This window comes from Suncus etruscus, chromosome 6 (genome assembly GCF_024139225.1).
Source record: "Suncus etruscus isolate mSunEtr1 chromosome 6, mSunEtr1.pri.cur, whole genome shotgun sequence".
Lineage (NCBI taxonomy): Eukaryota > Metazoa > Chordata > Mammalia > Eulipotyphla > Soricidae > Suncus > Suncus etruscus.
In genome coordinates, this window is record NC_064853.1 from 50,926,766 (window position 1) to 50,947,136 (window position 20,371).

A 20,371-nucleotide genomic window follows, 5' to 3' on the forward strand; every position below is an offset into this window, starting at 1 on the left:
GTAGTTGTGATGTCTTCTTGGGTGGCTGTTATTATCATTTCCCCTCTTAGTAAAAGAGATAGCAAGAACCCTGCAGATCAAGGACAGGCTAAAAGAAGAAGGAGGAAAGGTAGGATGAGCTTTTTGAAGTGATTCCAGTCTGGTAGGATGTGCTCAAGGGTGTGGGGGCTGGAGGATAGTATAGTGGGTATGGTGCTTGACTTGGAAGCAGCTCACCTGGGTTCAATCCCCAGTATCCCATGTGGTTCCTGAAGCCCACCAGGAATGATCCTTGAGCACAGAACCAGGAATAAGACCTGAGTACAGTTGAGTGTGGCCCAACCCCCAATACAAACAAAATCAGAATGAGGGAGTGGAAGGGAAGATGCCTAGACATAGATTTGACTGTAAATTCAAAGCACAGTTTGATCTTAGAGGGCTCTTCCTGAGGTGGTCTCTCCTCACTAACCATGTTCTCCCTCTGAACCTGGGGGAGAGCAGGAAGAAGAGCAGGGTGAGGTCCAGAGTACTGCTCCTCTCAGACCAACAGGTGCATCCAGACATACCTAGGCTACGCTGTGACCTATACTCTATGGTTGACTGTGGCTTTGCCAGGCCAAACGGTGGGTAGAGCTATCCTGGATAGGATTTTGATGAGATGGCTGCATGCACAGATTCTTAGGGCATCAATATTGGGGTGGAGACTGGAGCCTGTAGGAGAGAAGTGTCCAGTTCCAGGTTATCCAGCAAGTGAATGACAAGGCCAGTTTACTAGAAGTCAAAGCCCACCCTTGTCACAGTCAAAGCAGGTTCCGGCAGCAGACTAGGCCTTTCAGTCTCTTAGGCGACAGTCCCAGTCCCATCTACAGTGTCACACCCCTGTGTATCTCTTCTTAGCTCAGACCTTACCACACTCCCCCTAAAAGTAAGGAGAGGGCAGGAAAGCTGGGAAAGTATCACATCCATTTTATAGGTGAAGAAACAGAGCCCACGAAGGGTCCATGATATTTTCTGAGGCTTCCCAGCCCTGACCTGATAAAGGGGAGATATTCTGTCAGTGGAGAGCCACCCCTGACCTTGCCTCTCCTCTTCCAGCACCATCTGCAGGGAGCCAGACAGCAGTGAGCCGAGGGCCCCACAGGACAGGGTACGGGGGCCTGACATGGAGGAGGATGGAGAGCCCCCGGCTCGGGCTGAGGCCCGCGTGGTGAGTGCCACGCTGATGTGGAGGCAGCGCAGCCCTGTCCAGGACGAGGTCAGACACCACTTCCACAAGGTGTCCCTGGTGTCGGGGGCCAGGGCCGATGCCTCTCGGGAGGAGCTGCTCAGCCACCAGCGAGAGGACCTCAATGGCTTTGCCACCTGGGAAGAGGAGACAGCGACTTGCCAGGCCTCCTGGGATGGGGCGGCCTCCAAGCACTTCCAGAGTCATGGACCCATCTTTTCTAAGAAGTTTGCCCCATTGCCCAAGGAGAAAAGGCCACCTGGGAAGCTGGGGGAACCTGTGGAACGAGGTGATGGCCGACACCAGGAGCCCAAGACAGAGACCTCCAGTGCAGCATCTCTGGCCAGGACAGAGCTTTTGGTTCCACTGCCAGGACCCAGGGAGCCAAGCCCCCATCCAGGGGGGAGTCTGCTCAGTGGGAGCCGCCACGAGGAACGGCGAGTGACACGCACTGTGCGGACCACTGTGGTGATGGGTGGGCATGTGGAGCGCCGGGTGAGCAGCTCGGTGACCGCGGTGCCTCCTGCAGCCGATACCCTGCCCCGGGGCCGCAATACTGTCCGTGCTGTCCGGGCAGTGGTGGTGAATCCTCCGGCTGAGGGCTCCCCCAGCCGCAGCCAGGCCCTACAGCTCATAAGCAGCCTGGTTCCAGTTGAGCGGGGTTCCTCTGCCAGTCACCATCCCAGACTTCCCACTGTCAGGACAAGAAGCTCTGGCCTGGGAGGCCCAGTGGGAACAGTTTCGGGACAGCTGCCAGAGATGGGGACAAGGGAGTCAAAGGACATCTCCCCCAGAACGTCTGCACACCCAGCTCAGAACCAAGAGGTCCCTATTACCCATCCACACCGTGAACCTGGTAGATCCCCAGATCCTGGGTCCCATGAGGGCTCCCGGGTGTCAGAGGTGTCCCAGCTTCGTCTGGCATTGCCCTTGTCACCCAGACTCCAGCGTCATCCCCTTTCCCAGGGCCAGCCCCCAGAGCAGCTGGTGGCTCCCCCTCACCCTAAACCCCAGTTCACGCTAGAGCCCAGGGTCCCTGAGGCCCTGCCCTCTGTCAACAGGGAAGGACTCACAGACACTCCCATTGCCACTGGGGTGCTCACTGTGAGGAATAAGGTGGCTGTTGTCCCCGAGCAGCCTCTGGCTCCCTCTGCTACAGAAAGTCAGGCTCACCCTAGCCCAGGAAGCCTCTCTGCTCCTTTGTCCCCACAAAACAAGGTGACTGAAGACTCAGAAAATGTCCCCATCTCCTCCGTTACCCTGAAAGATGAGGTACAGACTATCACTACTCCCCCAGCTGCTCCTCCAGTTGCTGTCTCCTCGGAGGACAAAAAGTCTCCCAGCCAAAAAGGTGCTCCTCACCCAGAGGGGGACAGAGTGTCCATGGGAACGGGGCCCCACCTGAGGTCCCGACCTGACCCTGATGCAAAGGGGAGAGTACACCCAGTGCCATCCAGGGAGGAGAAGGTGGTCCTGGCATCCGAGCCAGAGGCACCCCTGGATATTCCACCTGGTCTTCCTGCTGCTTCAGTCTCCCAATCCACCATGATGACTGAGCTCAAAGACAGTAGCCCTAGTACCCCAAAAGAGAGTGTCCCAGATGTCAAAAGCAGCCTAACCTCTTCCCTCACCAAGGAAGAGACAATTCAGAGCCTGCCTGCTCAGGCAGGTCCACCCTCCAAACAGGATAAGGTGGTTCAGGACTCATCCCCCAGCCCTAAAGAGCTTGCCCTGAGTCCACAGGCCTCGACTGCCCCTTTTACCATTCCTAGAGTGGTGGTGCAGGGGCCTGATGATGATTCTCCTGCTCCCTCATCCTCACTGGATGAAGTGTCCCCCAGTCCTGGAAGCCCTGCAGCTCCCATGCTGGAGGACATACAGCCCAGCTTGGGGGCCCAACCAGTCTTCGACTTCCCTGAGAGCAAGACAATCCCGGAGCTCTCAAGGGAGGAGGAGGAGTCAGTACTGACAGCTGACCTGGAGTCTTTCCTGGACACTCTGAGGAACATGGAGCCCCCCGAGATCCTCCGCACCCACCGGTTGCCGAGAGCCCCTCGCTCCTCCTACCTGGCCAGGTATGCCACGCTGCCTGCCATTGAGGAGGACCAGGCTGGGCCGTGGATGCTGGGGCTTAGCTCCCAAGAGGTGTCCGAACTGGAAGAGAATGAGGAGCAGGAGAAAGTGGAAAAGGAGGAAGAAGAGGAGGAAGAGCTGGAGGAGGAGGAGCTCCAGAACCCCTATCTGAGTGATGATGAGAAGCTGCAGCGCAAACAGGAGAAAGCTGCACCCCAGCCACTCTGGGAGTCCAGGCCTGTGCGACACCCCGAGATCTCATGCTCTCCTCTAGAGATGATGAAGAAACATGTGGCTGGTGCCAGGGGCTCCCTGGTGGAGCCAGGGCTGGAGTGGCAGGCAGGTAGCAGACCTACGTCCCGTCTTGGAGGCAGCATCCTCTTTGGTAAACTGGTACCCACCACCAGGGAGAGTCCTGCCGTGGAACCACTGGGCACAAAATTATCAGCTCTGCCGCCTCACAAGGCTCCAGGGCTCAAAAAGGTGCCAGGACAGCTGCCCCTACTCTATAATGATGATTCTCCTGCTGAGAAGCTCGAAAACTCCAGACCCCTGGAGCGGTGGGTAAGTGAGGCTGAGAGTGGGCAGATGAAGGCACTTGGGTTTAGATGGCCATGTGGGTACATTCTCTTGGAGGATGTGTGGGAAACCAGTGTGTGAGGCCCAGTGGCCATGGGTCTTTCACTCTGTCTCAAATGCAGGAGGGTTGCATGTAGATCTGAAGGGCTCTGTGCTCTGATTTCCTGGAAGCTGGGGCTGGAGGGCAACCATGGGGATCTAGTTATTGGGAGAGTGCTTAGAGGTCTATTGCAGTTGGGAACGACTGTAGCATTATCCATGGGACAGTTAGAGGGGTGCAGTGGGGAGGCTGCAGGGTCTGGGAGCTTGTAAAGAGGTTACCCCATCTCATTATCCTCCATTCTAGAGCCCAGAACTGAAGACCCAGAGCAAACTGAACACCAGGCCTGGCAAGGTATGGGAGGGTGGGGAGAGGGTAGCATCAGAAAGTGGGGGTCTGGGGCTGGTCCCTCCATAGTCCCCCCTCATGGTCCCTCCATGACTTCATCAGATCATCCTCTTCTCGGAGCCTGGCTGCCGAGGCAGTGTCAAAGAGATCTGGGACGATGTGGCTGACACCTCCTCCTGGGCCCACGTAGCCTCCGTCAGGGTAGTGCGAGGCTGGTGAGTGTGAATACCCAAGAGCATCTGTTTGTAACCCAGGAGGTGCCAGGGCAGGGAAGTGCCATCTGGCAGAAATCTCCTCAGCTGCCCAGAGACTATCTTGGCTCCACACTCTCCCTATCCATTACCCTGTATCTCTGTGTTCACAGCTGGGTGCTTTATGAAGAGCCAGAGTTTCAGGGTCAGAAGCTGGTCCTGCCAGAAGGAGAGGTGGAACTCCGGGCCCTGGGCTCAGCATGGAAGACCCAAGGTGTTGGCTCCCTGAGGAGGGGTGTCCGGGTAAGTGGTTGCAATGGGATGGATACTGCCCTCTTATAATGGGCCCTGAGAAACTGCTTCAGGGCCTGGAGTCAGGGTCTCTCTCTACCGTGTGTGGTGCTGAGAATCAAGCCTAGGGTCTCAACCCTGCAAGGTATTGGCCTACCTAGAATTTGCATCTTGAAATGAGAGAGATCATTTAGGGAAATGGGCAGAGGGGTTTTACTGAGACTCACCTTCAGATTCTTGATCTCAGAGACCAATGGGAAAGAGCCTGGCTTGGGAAATGCAGGCAAAGAACCAGTCTCAGAAAAGGAAGTTGGAGGTGATGTTAAGGGGGTCTGTTATAGCAGTAGTGGAGGATGGAGAGATAGCACAGTGAGTTGGACATTTGCCTTGCATGAGGCCTATCGCCAGGATACTGTATGGTCACCCACCAGGAGTGATTTCTAAGTGCAGAGCCAGGAGTAAATCTGAGCATTGGTGAGTGTGGCCCAGGAAACAAAACACACACAAATAAAACCCATAGAAATGGGATGAATTGAGGTGCTGCCTCCTCTTGGAATCCCCGCCCCCCATCCCCCCCCAGGTTTCAGGCCATGATCAGGAGTTCAATTTCTGCTTGTGTCAGTTCCATGGCAGGTAAAGTGAGAGTGGTGGCCGCTGCTCTAATGGTCTCCAAATCAAGCTAAGATGTAGACCAGGTTTGAAAGAGACTATGGAACCAGATTAGGGATTTATCATCAACTCAAGAAAAGAAGCAGGAGGCTGACTTCTGGACCAGGGGCTTCTCTATATTTTTCAGGAAGGATATCAGTGGCATAGTATATCTGTCAAATGGGGGACATTGTTTTCTTTACCCCAACTTCTAAACTACGAGAGATCCAGGAGAGAAAGCCCTGTCTTGAAACCTGGAGCCCACTGGAAGTTTGGTACCATGATTCTGGTTGTACTTTTGTTTTTGAATGAAAGAAGGCCTAACTCCAGCATGGTCCTGATGAGACAGGATGAAAGGTTCTAACTAGGCCAATGGCCTGACTGTGCAAAGGAGACAGGAATTTTCAAAGCTTCCCCTGAACCACCCAAATGCTTGTGGACAATTTATGGCAAGCTTCTCCCAATAAATCATCTTTGTGTGGGAGGTAACGAGGTACAAGAGAAAAACAAGGGCTTTGAAGTACCATGGCCATGGATTCATTTGATTCATTCAGCACCTGCTGGGCGGTTCTTATATGCCAGGCACATGGGATGTGCTCAGGGCAAAGTCTCCACAGCAAAGTCCTTATCCTGATACCTTCTCCCACCAGTGTATTGATTTCCTCACACCCTGGAGCAACAAATGAGACAGTGAGGGCTTACCCTGCACCAAGCATTTAGCAAATGCTTCATAAACACTCCTTTAAGAGTATGACAGCAGAAATGGTTCTAGGAGGAAGGGCCCAAAGCCGGGGGAAGCTGCCTTCTGGAAAGAGGGGTAGCAGGACAGTACTAGTGGGTAAAAGAAGGGGCCCAAGTTAGGTCTTGAAAGTGCCTCATGGCAGGAGCTGAAGCAATACTACAGCAGATAGGGCACTTGCCTTGAATGTGGATGACCAGGGTTCAATCCCCAGAACCCTATGTGATTCTCTGAAGCCCACCAGGAGTGATATTTGAGTGCAGAGCTAGCAGTAACCCCTGAACAAGCCAGAATAGTGAGTGTGGTTTCCTTCCACATAGAAACAAAACAAAATGAAACCAAACAAAAACTGCCTTGCCACCAAACTGGCACTATACCTGGAATTGGCACCAAGCTCACCACCAAACAAACACAAGAGGTGAGGCAAAGGGCAGGGCACTTGGCATCTCTGGTAGAAACTTTGGCCTTAGTCTCAAAGGGTAAAGAAGGATCAGCAAAGCTTGGTTTCGGGCTTATCTGGCAGAGCTTGTATAAAAACACACCAAGTACCTGCTTAGTTTCGGGGGAGATGACCTCAGCACTTTCCCAGGAGCTCCACTGGACTGACTGGGGAGCCAGCACAGATGCTTTTCACCCCCAGCTTCAGTAGCTTACCCCTCTCCTTCACAGGACTATCTGACCCCAAGGATCAGCCTGTACTCTGAGAAGGGCCTCACAGGAGAGCAGGTGGTGCTAACTGAGATCTTGGAGACCCCTCGACACCTGGAGAGGCCCCTACAGGTGGCCTCTGCCTCTGTTGCTGCAGGACTGTGAGTTGGGGCTGTTCTGAGCCTGTTTATTAAGCATTCACTATGCTGTTTTCTGGGGACACTAAGAACACAGGATATAGGAAGTTGTTGCTGTCCTCAAGAAGTGTTGTTAGCTTGTAGGGACAGGCAAGTAAACAGTGACATTCCAATGCTAAGATGGGGAAGCCCAAGTTTTACGTAAGAGCACAGGAAAGCACTAAATCAGCCTGACAGCTTAACATCAGAGAAGCCTTCCTAGAGGAGGAGATATCTCAGCTGGGATGAGCTGGTCCCAGAATCAAATTTTCATGAAGGCAGGGATTATGTATGTTTTATATATGTTCACCTAAGACCTGACGCAGGACCAGCCAGTTCCCTATATATTTTATTTATCCCTAAATATATCTATTCACACATACCTACACATCCTCAAATATTTTAATTGAATAGAGTTAAAAGTTTACCTAGGGACCAAAGGGGCAGTACAGCAGGCAGAGCACTTGCCTTGCATGTAGCTAGCCCAAGTTTGATCCCCAACACCACAAGCCCTGGCGGCAGTAGCCCCTAAGCACAGCTGGGGGTGGCCTGAACACCTCCCTCAAAGAGATATTTTTAGTAGAGGGACTAGCCTCTACTAAAGACAAATTCTCAGAAGAGAGCTAATTGAGAGGTCAACCTGGCCAATAAAAGCAGTAAATAGGGGGAAGTGAGGCTCCGGAGAAGAGCAAGGGGCTGGATTGTAGAACCCCTTTGAGTAACTGGGCTGTATTTGTTTTGGGGCCACATCTGGCAATGCTCACTCCTGACTCTGCACTCAGAATTTACTCCTGGTGGACTGAGGGACCATAAGGGATGCTGACAATTAAACCCTGTTTGGCTGTATGCAGGACAAAATGCCCAAGCGCCCATCAGCTGGGCTGTCTTGTGTGGCAAAGGGAGACAGAAACAGAAGCAACTTGTGAGGCAAAGGGGCAAATATGTCCGATACTAAGAACTCTCCTGGTTCAGGCCAGAGGAAGGGAGAGACAACTGCAACATTTCTCGAGTCTGGGGACAGAGAGATAGTACAGTGAACAGGGTACTTGCCTTTAATGTTGTTGACCCATGTTTAATCTTTGCCACACCATATAGTCCCCAGAGCACCAACAGGAGTGACTTCTGAGTACAGAGTCAGGAATAAGCTCTGAGCACTGCAAAGTGTGCCAACTCCCAAGAAAAGTCGATTTATGGGATATGGGTCCTGACATCCTCCAGAGTTCCCCTAGGGCCTTTCTCCTCCAAACCTTTCTCCATTCTAAACATTTCCTCCTATCTACCAATCGGTATCCCTGCACATCTGGGGTATAATAGTCTCTCTGCCTTCTCTCAGGTGGCTGCTGTACCCCAAACCCTGCTTTGAAGGCACTCCCTGTATCCTGGAGCCCGGGGAGTACCCCACCTTGGAGGCCTGGGGTGCCTCTAACCACAGTGTGGGCTCCCTGAAGCCCATGACATTGGTAAGAGTAGGTCCCAAGTAGCTTTGTCCTGCTGTCTGGGGAAGAGGCAGGGCCTTGCAGTTCCTACTGGAAATAGAATGGAGAGGGCCAATGAGTGCTTGGGTTGAGGGATGTAGATGGGATGGTGGCAGCCACTTTGTAGGAGGTGTCACAATCAAGCGTTCCTCTGCTCTATCTGTCTTTCCACACATTCGGGCTGGTGTGTCAGCTCTGTCTCTTTTGCAGGGCTGCCCAAGTGTGGAAAAGCCAGGAGAACCCAAGGTAAGTGTCTAGGTTTGTGAGTTTTGGGGGCCACACCCTAGTGGCTGAGTGTGATCTAGTCCAGTTCACTCCCACATCCTGACACTTCCTCTTTCCCTCAGGCTGTGGTGTACGAGGCCCCCGGCTTTCAGGGCCAGAGCTGGGAAGTTTGCAGAGACATTTACAACCTGCAGCAACCAGAGGACAGTCAGAGCCCCAACTTGACCTCTGTGGGGTCCCTACGAGTACTTGGGGGCTGGTGAGGACTTTTCTATCTCATCCTCCCAATAACTTCAGGATGGGGAGCCACCTGGGCTGCCGAGGGAGAGGTGAGGGCTTTTGTTTTACACCCCCACTCCTTCCCCCTTTTCCTAGCTGGGTGGGCTACGAGAAGGAGGGATTCCGGGGACACCAGTATCTGCTGGAAGAGGGAGAATATCCCGACTGGTCACACTGGGGAGGCTTTGATGAGCTGCTCACCTCCCTGCGGGTCATCCGGACGGTAAGCAAAAGCAAAAACTGGACATTTGGTAGAGGGAAGAAATCTGCCTAGTTTCTCTCCCCGACCCTCCACCCCGGGTCTATGCTCTCTCCCTCCCGCTGCTCCTCCCCCCCCCCCAGGCCACACTGATCAGCTCTCCCCCAAATTGCCAATGTGGGCCGGTCCAGGACATCTGGGTCCTCCCAGGGTTTTCCCTCCCAGTGGGTGGGCGAGGCCTGATTGTCTCTGGGCTCCAGGACTTTGGGGATCCGGCCGTGGTGCTGTTTGAAGCGATGGACTTCGAAGGGCACAGCGTGGAGGTGAGCGAAGCCCTGGCGGACGTGGAACTGGCGGGCTACGGCCCGCACACGCAGGCCATCCATGTGCTCAGCGGCGTGTGAGTACCGGCTCGGGCGGGCGGGGGTAGGGGGCGAAGGGGCGTGGCCAGAGACGTTGGCCCCGCCCCTGACCGCGCCCGCCCTTCCTATAGGTGGGTGGCCTATCAGGAAGTGGGATTCTCCGGCGAGCAGTACGTGCTGGAGAAAGGCGTGTACCGCAACTGCGACGACTGGGGCTCTGGCCACAGCGCCCTCGCCTCGTTGCAGCCGGTTCTGCAGGTGCGCGCTGGAAGCGGGGCGGGACGGGGCGATGAGGGCGTGGCCTCCTGGAGGGAGGGGGCGGAGCCTAGAGTCTGGATTGCTCTGTGATTGGAAGCCTCGACGGCTAAGGGGTGGGGCTAATGTAGAATATCTTGGGGGCGGGGCCGGAGAGATAGCACAGCGGTAGGGTGTTTGCCTTGCATGCAGAAGGACGGTGGTTCGAATCCTGGCATCCCATATAGTCCTCTGAGCCTGTCAAGGGCGATTTCTGAACGTAGAGCCAGGAGTAACTCCTGAGCGCTGCTGGGTGTGACCCAAAAACCAAAAAGTAATTAATAAATAAATAAAAATAAAAGAATATTTGGGGGGCAGGTGTCTCATTGGCATGGTCTCTCCATTCAGGTCGGGGAACACAATCTACACTTTGCCTCGAAGGTAAGGAGCAGTGGGGGGCTTGTGCCCCCTCTTCATCTCAAACCTGTCGCCTCTTGGTTCCTCTCTTCATCCTCTCTGCATCTCCTTCACCGACTTGGCTCTCCCTCGCACCCCCAGGTTCAGCTGTTCTCTGGCCCTGATTTCCTGGGCGACCACATCTCCTTCGAGGATGACCAGGCCGCTCTGCCCCTCTCCTTCCAGCCTCAGTCTTGCCGTGTCCACGGTGGCAGGTGAGCCTCTGACGGAGGGAGGGAGGTTCGGAGGGGGAGAGGAGGGAGCACCTGCCTTGAATTGCCTGATCCAATTTGGGGATCCACCCTGCAGGAAGAGGAATTTCTTTTCAAACTGTTTCCTTTGTTAGACTTACGGAGATTATTCTATCCAGAGTCAACCAGTTTTAAAACCAAATAAAACAAAAATTTAATGGAAAAAAAAAACACATAAATAGGTAAAATGAACCCTGATCTTGGGGCTGGAGCGATGGCACAGTGGTAGGCTGTTTGCCTTGCAAGCAGTGAGCCCAGGTTCGGTTCCCAGCATCCCATATGACCCCCTGAGCCTGCCAGGATCGATTTCTGGGTGGCCACATGCAAGGCAAACGCCCTACTGCTGTACTATTGCTCTGGCCCCCTATATCTTCCATTTATTATTCTGTTAAATTTTTTTTTAAACTTGATTGATTGATTGGTTTTCGAGCCACACCCAGTGTGTGCTCAGGGGTTACTTCTGGCCCTGTCCTCAGAAATCACCCCTGTCAGGCTTGTGGCCCATGTGAGATGGGCATTCAACCGGATCCCTCCCGGGTCAGCTGCATGCAAAGCAAATGCCCTACTGCTGTGTATCTCTCTGGCCCCTGTAAAAATTTATTTGATCAGGGCCTGGAGAGATATGGTCCCCCGTACCTGCCAGGAGTAATTTCTGAGCCTGGAGCTAGGAATAACCCCTGAGCACTGCCGGGTGTGACCCAAAAACAAAACAAAACAAAAAAGTTGAAAATGTGAGACTGTTATATTATGAGAGTTCTGAGAAATGAGAAGAAGGGAGTAATGTGGGGTTTAGTCATTGCACAGTTGCTTGGCTAGTGTGGAGCTCAATACTTAGAAGTGAATGGGAGTGGGAGCCAAGGGCCATTTGCCGGGGACAGTATATCTTCCATCTTAATTGCATCGCTGACTTGGGTTCTATTCATGGAACCCCATATGATCCCCTGAGGCCACCATTAATAATACCTGAGTGCAGAGCCAGGCATAAGCCCTGTGCAAAGCTGAATGTGACCCCCCAAACCAAAAAATTTTAATTTAGTTTAGGTGAAGTGGTTATAATATTGTTAACATTTATTATATTGATATATAAAGTTACTTCACCTATACCACCACCAAAGTGTCCAAGACTCCTCCACACTGTCCTGATATCACTTCTCTCCACCTCTTTTTTTTTTTTTTGGCCACACCCGTTTGATGCTCAGCGGTTACTCCTGGCTAAGTGCTCAGAAATTGCCCCTGGCTTGGGGGGACCATATGAGATGCCGAGGATCGAACCGCGGTTCTTCCTTGGCTAGTGCTTGCAAGGCAGGCACCTTACCTCTAGCGCCACCTCACCGGCCTCCGGTGATTTTTTTTTTTTTTTTTTTGGTTTTTGGGTCATACCTGGCAATGCCCAGGGGTTTACTCCTGGCTCCACGCTAAGAAATCGCTCCTGGCAGGCACGGGGGACCATATGGGATGCCAGGATTTGAACCAATGACCTTCTGCATGAAAGGCAAACGCCTTACCTCCATGCTATTTCTCGGGCCCCTAATGGGGGTAATTTTGAGTAAGATACTTAACCTCATAAATTATTTAACTTTATACATATAGGTCACATATCTATTAACCACCTCTGCCCTTCCCCAGCTGGATCCTGTTTGACCAGAAGAACTTTGAGGGTGAACAGCACATCCTCTCTGAGGGTGAGTTCCCCACGCTCACAGCCATGGGCTGCTCAGCCTCCACAGTCCTGGGATCTCTTCGGAAGGTACCCCTGGTGAGTGCTTCTATCCAGGGAACTATGGGAGACAGTCTCTTCTCACCACCCAGTGGGCTGTTGGCGTTTGATTCCTGTCGTCTTCAGAGCCAACCTGGGTCTCTTCATTCTAGGGGTTCAAAGACACTTTAGCCTTTTGGGCATTTCTTGTACAGCAGCTGGGTTTAGGCACCCTGTGCTACATCAGACACAGCCCACCATCAAGGAGATCAGGGTCAGATGGATGTAAGGGTCGCTATGCACAGGGGCTGTCCAGATGCATAAAAGGGTGCAGGAACAGGAGGAGTAGGACTTGGGGATGGGCTGGGGACTACTGAGGATATAGCTCTGGGCAAGGTCAATGAAGCAGAAAGATGTGTCAGTGGCAGCATAGGGAATAGTTGCAGTTGGGGGGGATGCTAGAGCTGGGAGTTGTGACATACCCAGACCCAGTAGATGTGAGGCCCACACAGAAGAGCGAGATAGCCCTGTATCCATGTTGCAGAGCTGGGGCTGTGGAAGCTGCTTACCAGGCTAGAGATGGGTGCTTAAGTTGCATGCTGGCAGATGCTTGGGAGAGGGTATGGCTAACTCCATGTACCCTTGGCTGCTCCCCTCTTCCTGCTATCACTCAGTATCTGAACATGGAGCAAGATATGTCACGTGACTTACCACAGGGCATCTTTACAACTGTTCTATTGTTTCTGGTGTTCATTTCTTTTTTTATGTTTTGGTTTTTGGGCCACACCTGGTGACACTCAGGGTTTACTCCTGGCTATGCACTCAGTAATTGCTCCTGACTACTGGACCATATAGGACGTTCGGGATTGAACCAGGTCCGTTCTGGATCTGCTGCGTGCAAGGCAAATGCCCTACCGCTGTGCTATTACTCCAGTCCCTGGTATTCAATTCTTTCTCGACTTAATTTTTATCATAGATGTGTGTGCACAGAGACCACTTAAGTATGTGTGGAGGGGGCCGGAGAGATAGCACAGCAGTATGGGCGTTTGCCTTGCAAGCAGTTGATCCAGGACCAATGGTGGTTCGAATCCTGGCAGGAGTTATTTCTGAGCACAGAGCCAGTAGTAACCCATGAGCGCCACTGGCTGTGGCCAAAAAAACAAGAAAAAAAAAAGTATGCACGGAGGTCAGTCCTAGCCATAGTTTTAGGGATTCTTGGAATGTGTCTCCTAAGGATAAGAGGGACAGTTTGTGATTTTTTTTTTTTTTTTTTTTTTTTTTTTTTGGTTTTTGGGTCACACCCGGCTGTGCTCAGGGGTTACTCCTGGCTGTCTGCTCAGAAATAGCTCCTGGCAGGCACAGGGGACCATATGGGACACCGGGATTCGAACCAACCACCTTTGGTCCTGGGTCGGCTGCTTGCAAGGCAAACGCCGCTGTGCTATCTCTCCGGGCCCCAGTTTGTGATATTTAATCCTCACCACAACCCTATTAGATAAGTTACTATCATCATCTCTCCATTTCAGAGGTGCAAACTGAGGCACAGAGAGGTTGTACCTTTTGCCCCAGGTGACCAGCTGGAATTAGGTAGCCAGGATCGCTCAATGCAGCTGCACTTCAGAATCCCTGACTCAGCAGACAGAGCTGGCTCAGAACTAGCTTTAAGGCCTTTATCATATAGTTGACTTTCTCCAGCCTCAGTTTTCCCTCTGATAAGTGAGCAGAATGGTGACAGTTTGTTGTTGAGGAGTTTTCTTGAGATCAGGTAAAACCTCGGGCACAAAATTGGCAGATGGCAAGGCCAGAATGAGTAGGAAGTGGTACTTTTCATGATTGTTATTTCCATTCTTAGAAGCACCACTTACCTGACATTTGGCAACCCAGTGAGCACAGGCTGCCTTTAGGATCTGGGGGACACGCAGCTATCTGTGTTCAGGAGTCAGGAGGGAAGAAGGGATGAAATACCCATCTGGCTGTCTGGGTGTTGGGAATGTTGGGGCAGAGTTGGATGTTCTTGAGATCACAGCCCTTCTCCATGTGCATGGGCCGCCAGCACTTTTCAGAACCTTCCATTTTCCTGTATGGACGGGAGTGCTTTGAAGGGAAAGAGATCGAGCTCAGCAGGGAGGTGCGGAGCCTACAAGCTGAGGGCTTCAACAACCATGTACTCTCCGTGCGGATCAAGGGGGGCAGGTGAGTGGACTTGGAGGAGTGGACTCAGGGTGGGTGCTGCTGGTGAGCCCAGGCTTTTCAGCAGGAGAAGACAGAGGACAAGGGAATCTGGCTCTTAGGCCTTGCCCCCACCTGCCCTGGTGCCTTTCCAGGTTCCTTTCTGCCCTGCAGAGCCCATTTCTATCTCCCAACCTCCCTGTTCCCTTGGGGATGCTGACTCTCTGTAGATAGTCCCAGCAAGAGGAAAGAGGAGGGGGGGGGAATGCTCTGATATCTGTGTCTCCTCCCCTACCTATCTGTCTGTCCTTCTACCATCCTTTTCCTGTCTTATGCTGGACTCAGCTGGGTGTTGTGTGAGCACAGCGACTTTCGGGGCCGCCAGTGGCTGTTGGGCAGCTGCGAGATTACCAACTGGCTGACCTATAGCGGGACGCAGAGGGTGGGCTCCCTCTACCCCATCAAGCAGGTGAGTAGGTGTTGGGTTGCACCTGTCTAGTTGAATGTCTGGCCATGTTTGTCATTGCCTACTTCACAGGCCTACTTCTGAGACCATCTTTGCAAAATCATTGATCCTTTTAAACCATTATCTACTTGTTTTTGTTTTGGGGCCACACCCAGAAGTGCTCAGGGATTACTCCTGTTTCTGTGCTCAGGGATCACTCCTGGCCAGACCATAAGGGATACTGGGGATCAAACCCATATTGGCTGTTGGCAATACAAATGCTTTATCCCTGGTATTATCCATTTTTGAGGTGGAGGGCACACCTGGAAGTGCTCTGGGAACTTGATGGAGCTTGGGACTGAACTTAGACTTCCTGCGTACAAGACATGCACTCAGTTCATTGAACTGTCTAGGCTCTAATCATTTATTTTTCTGTTTACATTTCAGTTTTATCTTTATCCTAAGTAATAATATCTATACCATTATATCTATACCTGATTTCTCCTTAATTAACATAGTAAGAAATACATTACGATTCAATTTCTGATAATAAGGTAATTCATACAATACTGAAAGCTATAGAGGGGACAGGTGGCTGGCTCAATGGTAGAGCACACGCCTTGCATGTACATGGACCTGGATCCCATCCCCAGCACAGTCAAAAGAAAGAAAGGAAAATTTCCTGTGGCACCTTTACTTGAGAGCCCCTTTTTCTTTGTGATTTTTTTTGTAGTCTCTGCTATACAAGTATGTGTATCGGGGGAGGAGGAGGCTGGACACAAATGCTGTGCTTATATGCTTGTGCCCATGACAACATCTGTCTTGTGTATGTGTGTTCTGGAAGAGACTTTTGTGTGGAGAAAGGACACCTGTGAGAATGTGTTCATGGTTACTCACCTGTATCTTTGACCCAGCGTGAGGGCATTGTATGTCCTTGATAAGAAGCAAAGATTCAAGCTGGAGTAATAGTAAAGTGGATAACAGGCATTTGCCTTACCCACATTTGGCTTGGGTTTGATCCCAGTATTCCATATGGTTCCCCAAGCCTACCCAGAGTAATCTCTGAGTGCAGAGCCAGGGATCACTCCTGAGCATCACTGGATGTGGTCCAAAAAACAAAAACAAAAGCAAAAACACACAGACTCTTACAGCAGACTTTTACAGAAATCTTGCTGGGGGGTGTGGGAGGGTGCCTATTACCAAACCTCATGTTTTACAAATGGGGAACTAAAGGGTCAGAGGCAAAGATAAAGATTTGCTCTGCAGTATTGGGCAAAGATTGGACCTCCTGGGCTTTCGTTTTCTCACCTGTAATATGGAGATGGCATGTATGATGGAGCTATATTGAGGGTAGAAGGTAAATGATGTATAAAGCTGGAAGAATAAACTGTGGGAGGTTTAGCCCTCAGAGAAATGTTATCTGTGATTATTGTTATTATCACTATTATGGCCTTCCAAGGTCTTCACCAGGTTTGTAGCAGAGTCAGGTCTGAGGGTCCAGGCTCCCCTAACCCACCCCCAGACTTCCCTGGATTGCTAATGGAGCTTAGGTGGCACTTTGGTTTGAATATGGAGTTTGAATATGTGTGGCGACATTCTGTTCCACCCGGTGGATGTTAGTGTTTCTATGGCTGTGGAATAGGGCAGTTGAGTGTGTAGTTGGGGACGTATGTGAAGAAGGACCAAGTAACCAGGACCAAGAAAGTCTTTGGGGTGAGAAAGAGGGTCTGGAAGCTTGAGGTGGTACAAAAAGTGCTGGGGATCCAAGTGGGAGTACCCCTGCCGACTCTCACTCTTCCTCCCCCCACTAGCGCCGGGCTTATTTTCGACTGTGGAATGAGGCACTGGGGGGATTCCTGGCAATGCCAGACCACGTAGAAGACATGAAGGCAGGCCGTGTGGTGGTGTCTGAGCCCCAAGCAGGAGGCAGCTGTATCTGGTACTACGAAGAAGGACTGCTGAAGAACCAGGTACGGGTATTTAGGGGCTGGGATAAGAACAGGCCCCAAGCCAGTCAGAATAGCACCCAGCTTTGGCCAGAGTCAGGATGTGCAGAGAGGGCAGGAGTGATAGTACAGTGGATAGGATGCTTGCCTTATATGCAGCCAACCTGGGTTTGGTCCCCAGCATCCATATGGTCTCCCAAACTCCACCAGGAGTAATTCCTGAGTGCAGAGCCAGGAATAGCCCTTGGGCACCATCAGGTGTGGCCACAAAACAAAGAAAAATAAACTAAAATGGAAGGTAAGGGGAAGGAAGGAAGGAAGGAAGGAAGGAAGGAAGGAAGGAAGGAAGGAAGGAAGGAAGGAAGGAAGGAAGGAAGGAAGGAAGGAAGGAAGGAAGGAAGGAAGGAAAGGAAGGATGGAAGGAAGGATGGAAGGAAGGAAGGGAAAAAGGAAGGAAGGGAGGGAGGAAGGAAGGAGAGAGGAAGGGAGGGAGCGAGGAAGGAGAGAGGAAAGGAGGGAGGGAAGTAAGGACACACCCCAGTACTGGATGTGCACAGTATCAGACGTGCAGACACTGGGGATGTGTGTGGTGGATAGTGCAGGCCATGTGCCCCAAGCCTTGTAGGTATTTCTCTGGGCCTCTGTTCCCTGTCTCTAGAGCAGCAGGAGTACTTATATTCCAGCCTAGATTTCTTCTGATGGAACTGGGTTCCATTCATAATAATCAATGTGGAACCAGAGATAGGAGTGAAGTTAGAGTATATGCTTTGCATGTGCCTAATGTGGGTACAGGTCCCAGGCCCACAAATTCTGAGCATCACTGGGTATTCCCTGTTTACCCAGGACTACTGGGCCTCAGCAGTCTCACATCCACAGATTGTAACAAACCAAATAGGCTGCATATTGCTAGGAGTAGCTATGAGGCCTTCTAAGCACTGTTTGGGAGGCTGCCTCTAAAAGAACAAAACCAGAGAAATAGCTCAACAGGCTAAGCACATGCTTTGCATATATGCAGGCATCATATGATCCTCTTGTTTGTATGTTTTTGGGTCACACCTGGTGGTACTCAAGACTTAGTCCTGGTTCTGTATTCAGGAATCACACTTGATGGTGCTCAGGAAATCATATGGGTGCCAGGGATTGAACTTGAGTCTGCCACATGCAAGGCAAATGCCCTGCATACCCTCTGTACTATTGTTCCAGCCCTTCAGATGGTCCCCTGAGCACTGCTGGGTTCAGTCACAATTTTTTAAATTTTTTGGGGGGGCCATAGCCAGCAGTACTCATGGCTTTCTCTTGAGTCTATTCTCTGGGATCAGTCCTGGTGGGACACAGTAGACCATATGAGGTGCCAGGGATCAAATCCAAGTTGCCCCTGTGCAAAAAAAAAGATGCCCTACCTACTGTACTATCTCAATCAAGGAGGGCTTCCTGGAAGAGCTAATATTTTTCTAGCCTTTTCTAGTTTGATCCCTGGTACTCTATGTGATTCCCAAAATCCCAGCAGGATCTCTGAGCACAGACCCAGGCTTAGTTTGTGTTTATTTGTCTTGGATATGTGGGAGTTGGTAGAAACGCCCCCAGAAGTAATAATACCTGACTTCCCCTGGGGCACAGATGGCCCCTACCATGAGCTTGCAGGTGATTGGGCCCCCCAGCCTGGGCTCCAAGGTGGTACTGTGGGCTGAGAGCCGCCTGCCCCGCCAGACATGGAGCATCAGTGAACTGGGACACATCTGCAGCCAGATGTTCGAAGGCCGGATCCTAGATGTGAAGGGTAAGGTGGGGATGTCTGTAGGGGTGGGGTTCAAACCAAGCGGAGGTGGGGGTGGAGTCCCCTGTTCTGATCATCTCCCCATCTCTTGCCCCTCCCCCAGGTGGCCGAGGCTATGACCGGGACCATGTGGTGCTGTGGGAGCCAACCAAGGACAGGTCATCCCAGATCTGGACTGTCCATGTGCTTTAATCTGTCCTTCAGACCTGCAACCCTGGACTTTCTCTATATGTAATGTTTTTATAGGTTGTTTTGTTGTAACATAAGCTATTTTCTAATATACTCCTAGATTTCCTCGTCTCTGATATTCACCCTGATATTTGGGGGTGGCTAAGGATTTTGTTCACCTGTTTCCTTCCCCTACCCAGTTTTTTTCCACTTACCTCTTGGTCCCGGGCACAGGTGTAATGCCCATTTTGGCCACCAGAGGGTGCGCTAGACCAGACTAATTGGTGAGTGTGACATTACTGACCCAGAATAAAGCAATGATCTCTAGCGCCTTTGGAGGTAGGGACTGGCCCTTATATGGGACTGAAGCTCATATGGGAACAAGGTTCTTGGTGTCTGCCTTCAGGAATTCAGTCCCAAGCAGGATCCAGATAGGTGAAGAGACACCTTCAATGACAGTTTAAGAATGGACATGCGGGCTGGAGAGATAGCACAGCGGCATTTGTCTTGCAAGCAGCCGATCTAGGACCTAAGGTGGTTGGTTTGAATCCTGGCATCCCATATGGTCCCCCGAGCCTGCCAGGAGCTATTTCTGAGCAGATAGCCAGGAGTAAACCCTGGTGCCGCCGGGTGTGGCCCCAAAACAAAACAAAACAAAACAAAAAAAAGAATGGACATGCGTGGGCCGGAGCAATAGCACAGTGTGTAGGGCATTTGTCTTGCATGCCTCCAACCATGGTTCGATCCCTGGGATCCCATATGATCCCCTGAACCTGCCAGGAATGATTTATGAGCACAGAGTCCAGAGTAACCTGAGAGTCACTGGATGCGGCCCAGAAACAAACAAACAAACAAAAGACATGCATGGGAACCAGAACATGATAGGACATTTGCTTTGCATGCAGCTGACACATGTGCAATCCCCAGCATCCCGTATGGTCCCCTGTACCTGCCAGGAGTGATTTATGAGCACAGAGCCAGGAGTAACCCCTGAGCGCTGAGCCAGAAGTAACGTGAGTGCCGCCAGATGTGGCCCTGAAACAAGCAAACATAAAAAAGAATGAACATGCATGGGGGCTAGAGCATGATAGGGCATTTGCCTTGCACGCAGCTGATGAAGGTTCATTTCTGGCATCCCATATGGTCCCCTATGCCTGCCAGGAGTGATTTCTGAGTGCAGAGTTAGGAGTAACCAAAGCACTGCCAGGTGTGGTCCCAAAACAAACCAAACAAATAGAATGGCACATGAGGGCCTGAGAGATAGCACAGTGGTAGGGCGTTTGCCTTGCACAGGGACAACTGGGGATAGACCTGGCTTCAATTTCCAGTTTCCTATATGGTCCCCCAAGCCTGCCAGGAGAGATTTCTGAGCATAGAGCCAGGAGTAACCCCTAAGTGATGCTGGGTGTGGCCCCAAAACAAACAAAGAAATGACACACGAGGCCAGAGCCTTAACACAATTGGGAGGACATTTGCCTTGCACATGGCTCATGCATGTGGGTTCAATCCCCGACATCCCATTTGGTCCCCAGAGTCTTCCAGGAGTAATTTCTGAGCACAGAGCTAGGAGTGAGACTAAAGATGCAGAGACAGGGTTATGGAACTCTCAACCCCCCAAACGGGCTGTTTCTGGGGGAGGCTATCATGGGACCATCCTCCCAAATATCCAGGGACAGACAATGGTCAGGTGAAGGGTGAGCAAAGGGGCAGGTTCAAGGCCTTGGCTCTGCTAGGGGAAGAGATGGGAAGCCCTGA

General features: G+C 51.6%; 1 protein-coding gene across 1 annotated transcript; it reads left to right on the forward strand.

The window, feature by feature from the left end:
* Positions 1-1,141: 1,141 nt before the first annotated feature.
* CRYBG2 (crystallin beta-gamma domain containing 2) lies at positions 1,142-18,640 on the forward strand. Its single transcript, XM_049774622.1, has 20 exons — positions 1,142-2,610; positions 2,776-3,841; positions 4,203-4,250; positions 4,347-4,459; positions 4,609-4,738; positions 6,783-6,922; positions 8,271-8,397; positions 8,623-8,658; positions 8,760-8,896; positions 9,013-9,139; positions 9,376-9,515; positions 9,609-9,735; positions 10,120-10,152; positions 10,270-10,382; positions 12,045-12,174; positions 14,168-14,307; positions 14,629-14,752; positions 16,540-16,698; positions 18,292-18,451; positions 18,552-18,640. Exons 1-20 carry the CDS (start codon positions 1,142-1,144, stop codon positions 18,638-18,640), a joined length of 4,608 nt encoding a protein of 1,535 aa, XP_049630579.1.
* The last annotated feature ends 1,731 nt before the right edge of the window (positions 18,641-20,371 follow it).

Excerpts from the sequence above, each read along its gene's own strand:
- CRYBG2 (XM_049774622.1), top strand. The coding sequence starts at position 1,142 with ATGGAGGAGGATGGAGAGCCCCCGGCTCGGGCTGAGGCCCGCGTGGTG. Across the intron at positions 8,398-8,622 it reads CCCTGAAGCCCATGACATTG|GGCTGCCCAAGTGTGGAAAA; the intron begins GTAAGAGTAGGT and ends TCTCTTTTGCAG. Across the intron at positions 9,516-9,608 it reads ATCCATGTGCTCAGCGGCGT|GTGGGTGGCCTATCAGGAAG; the intron begins GTGAGTACCGGC and ends CCCTTCCTATAG.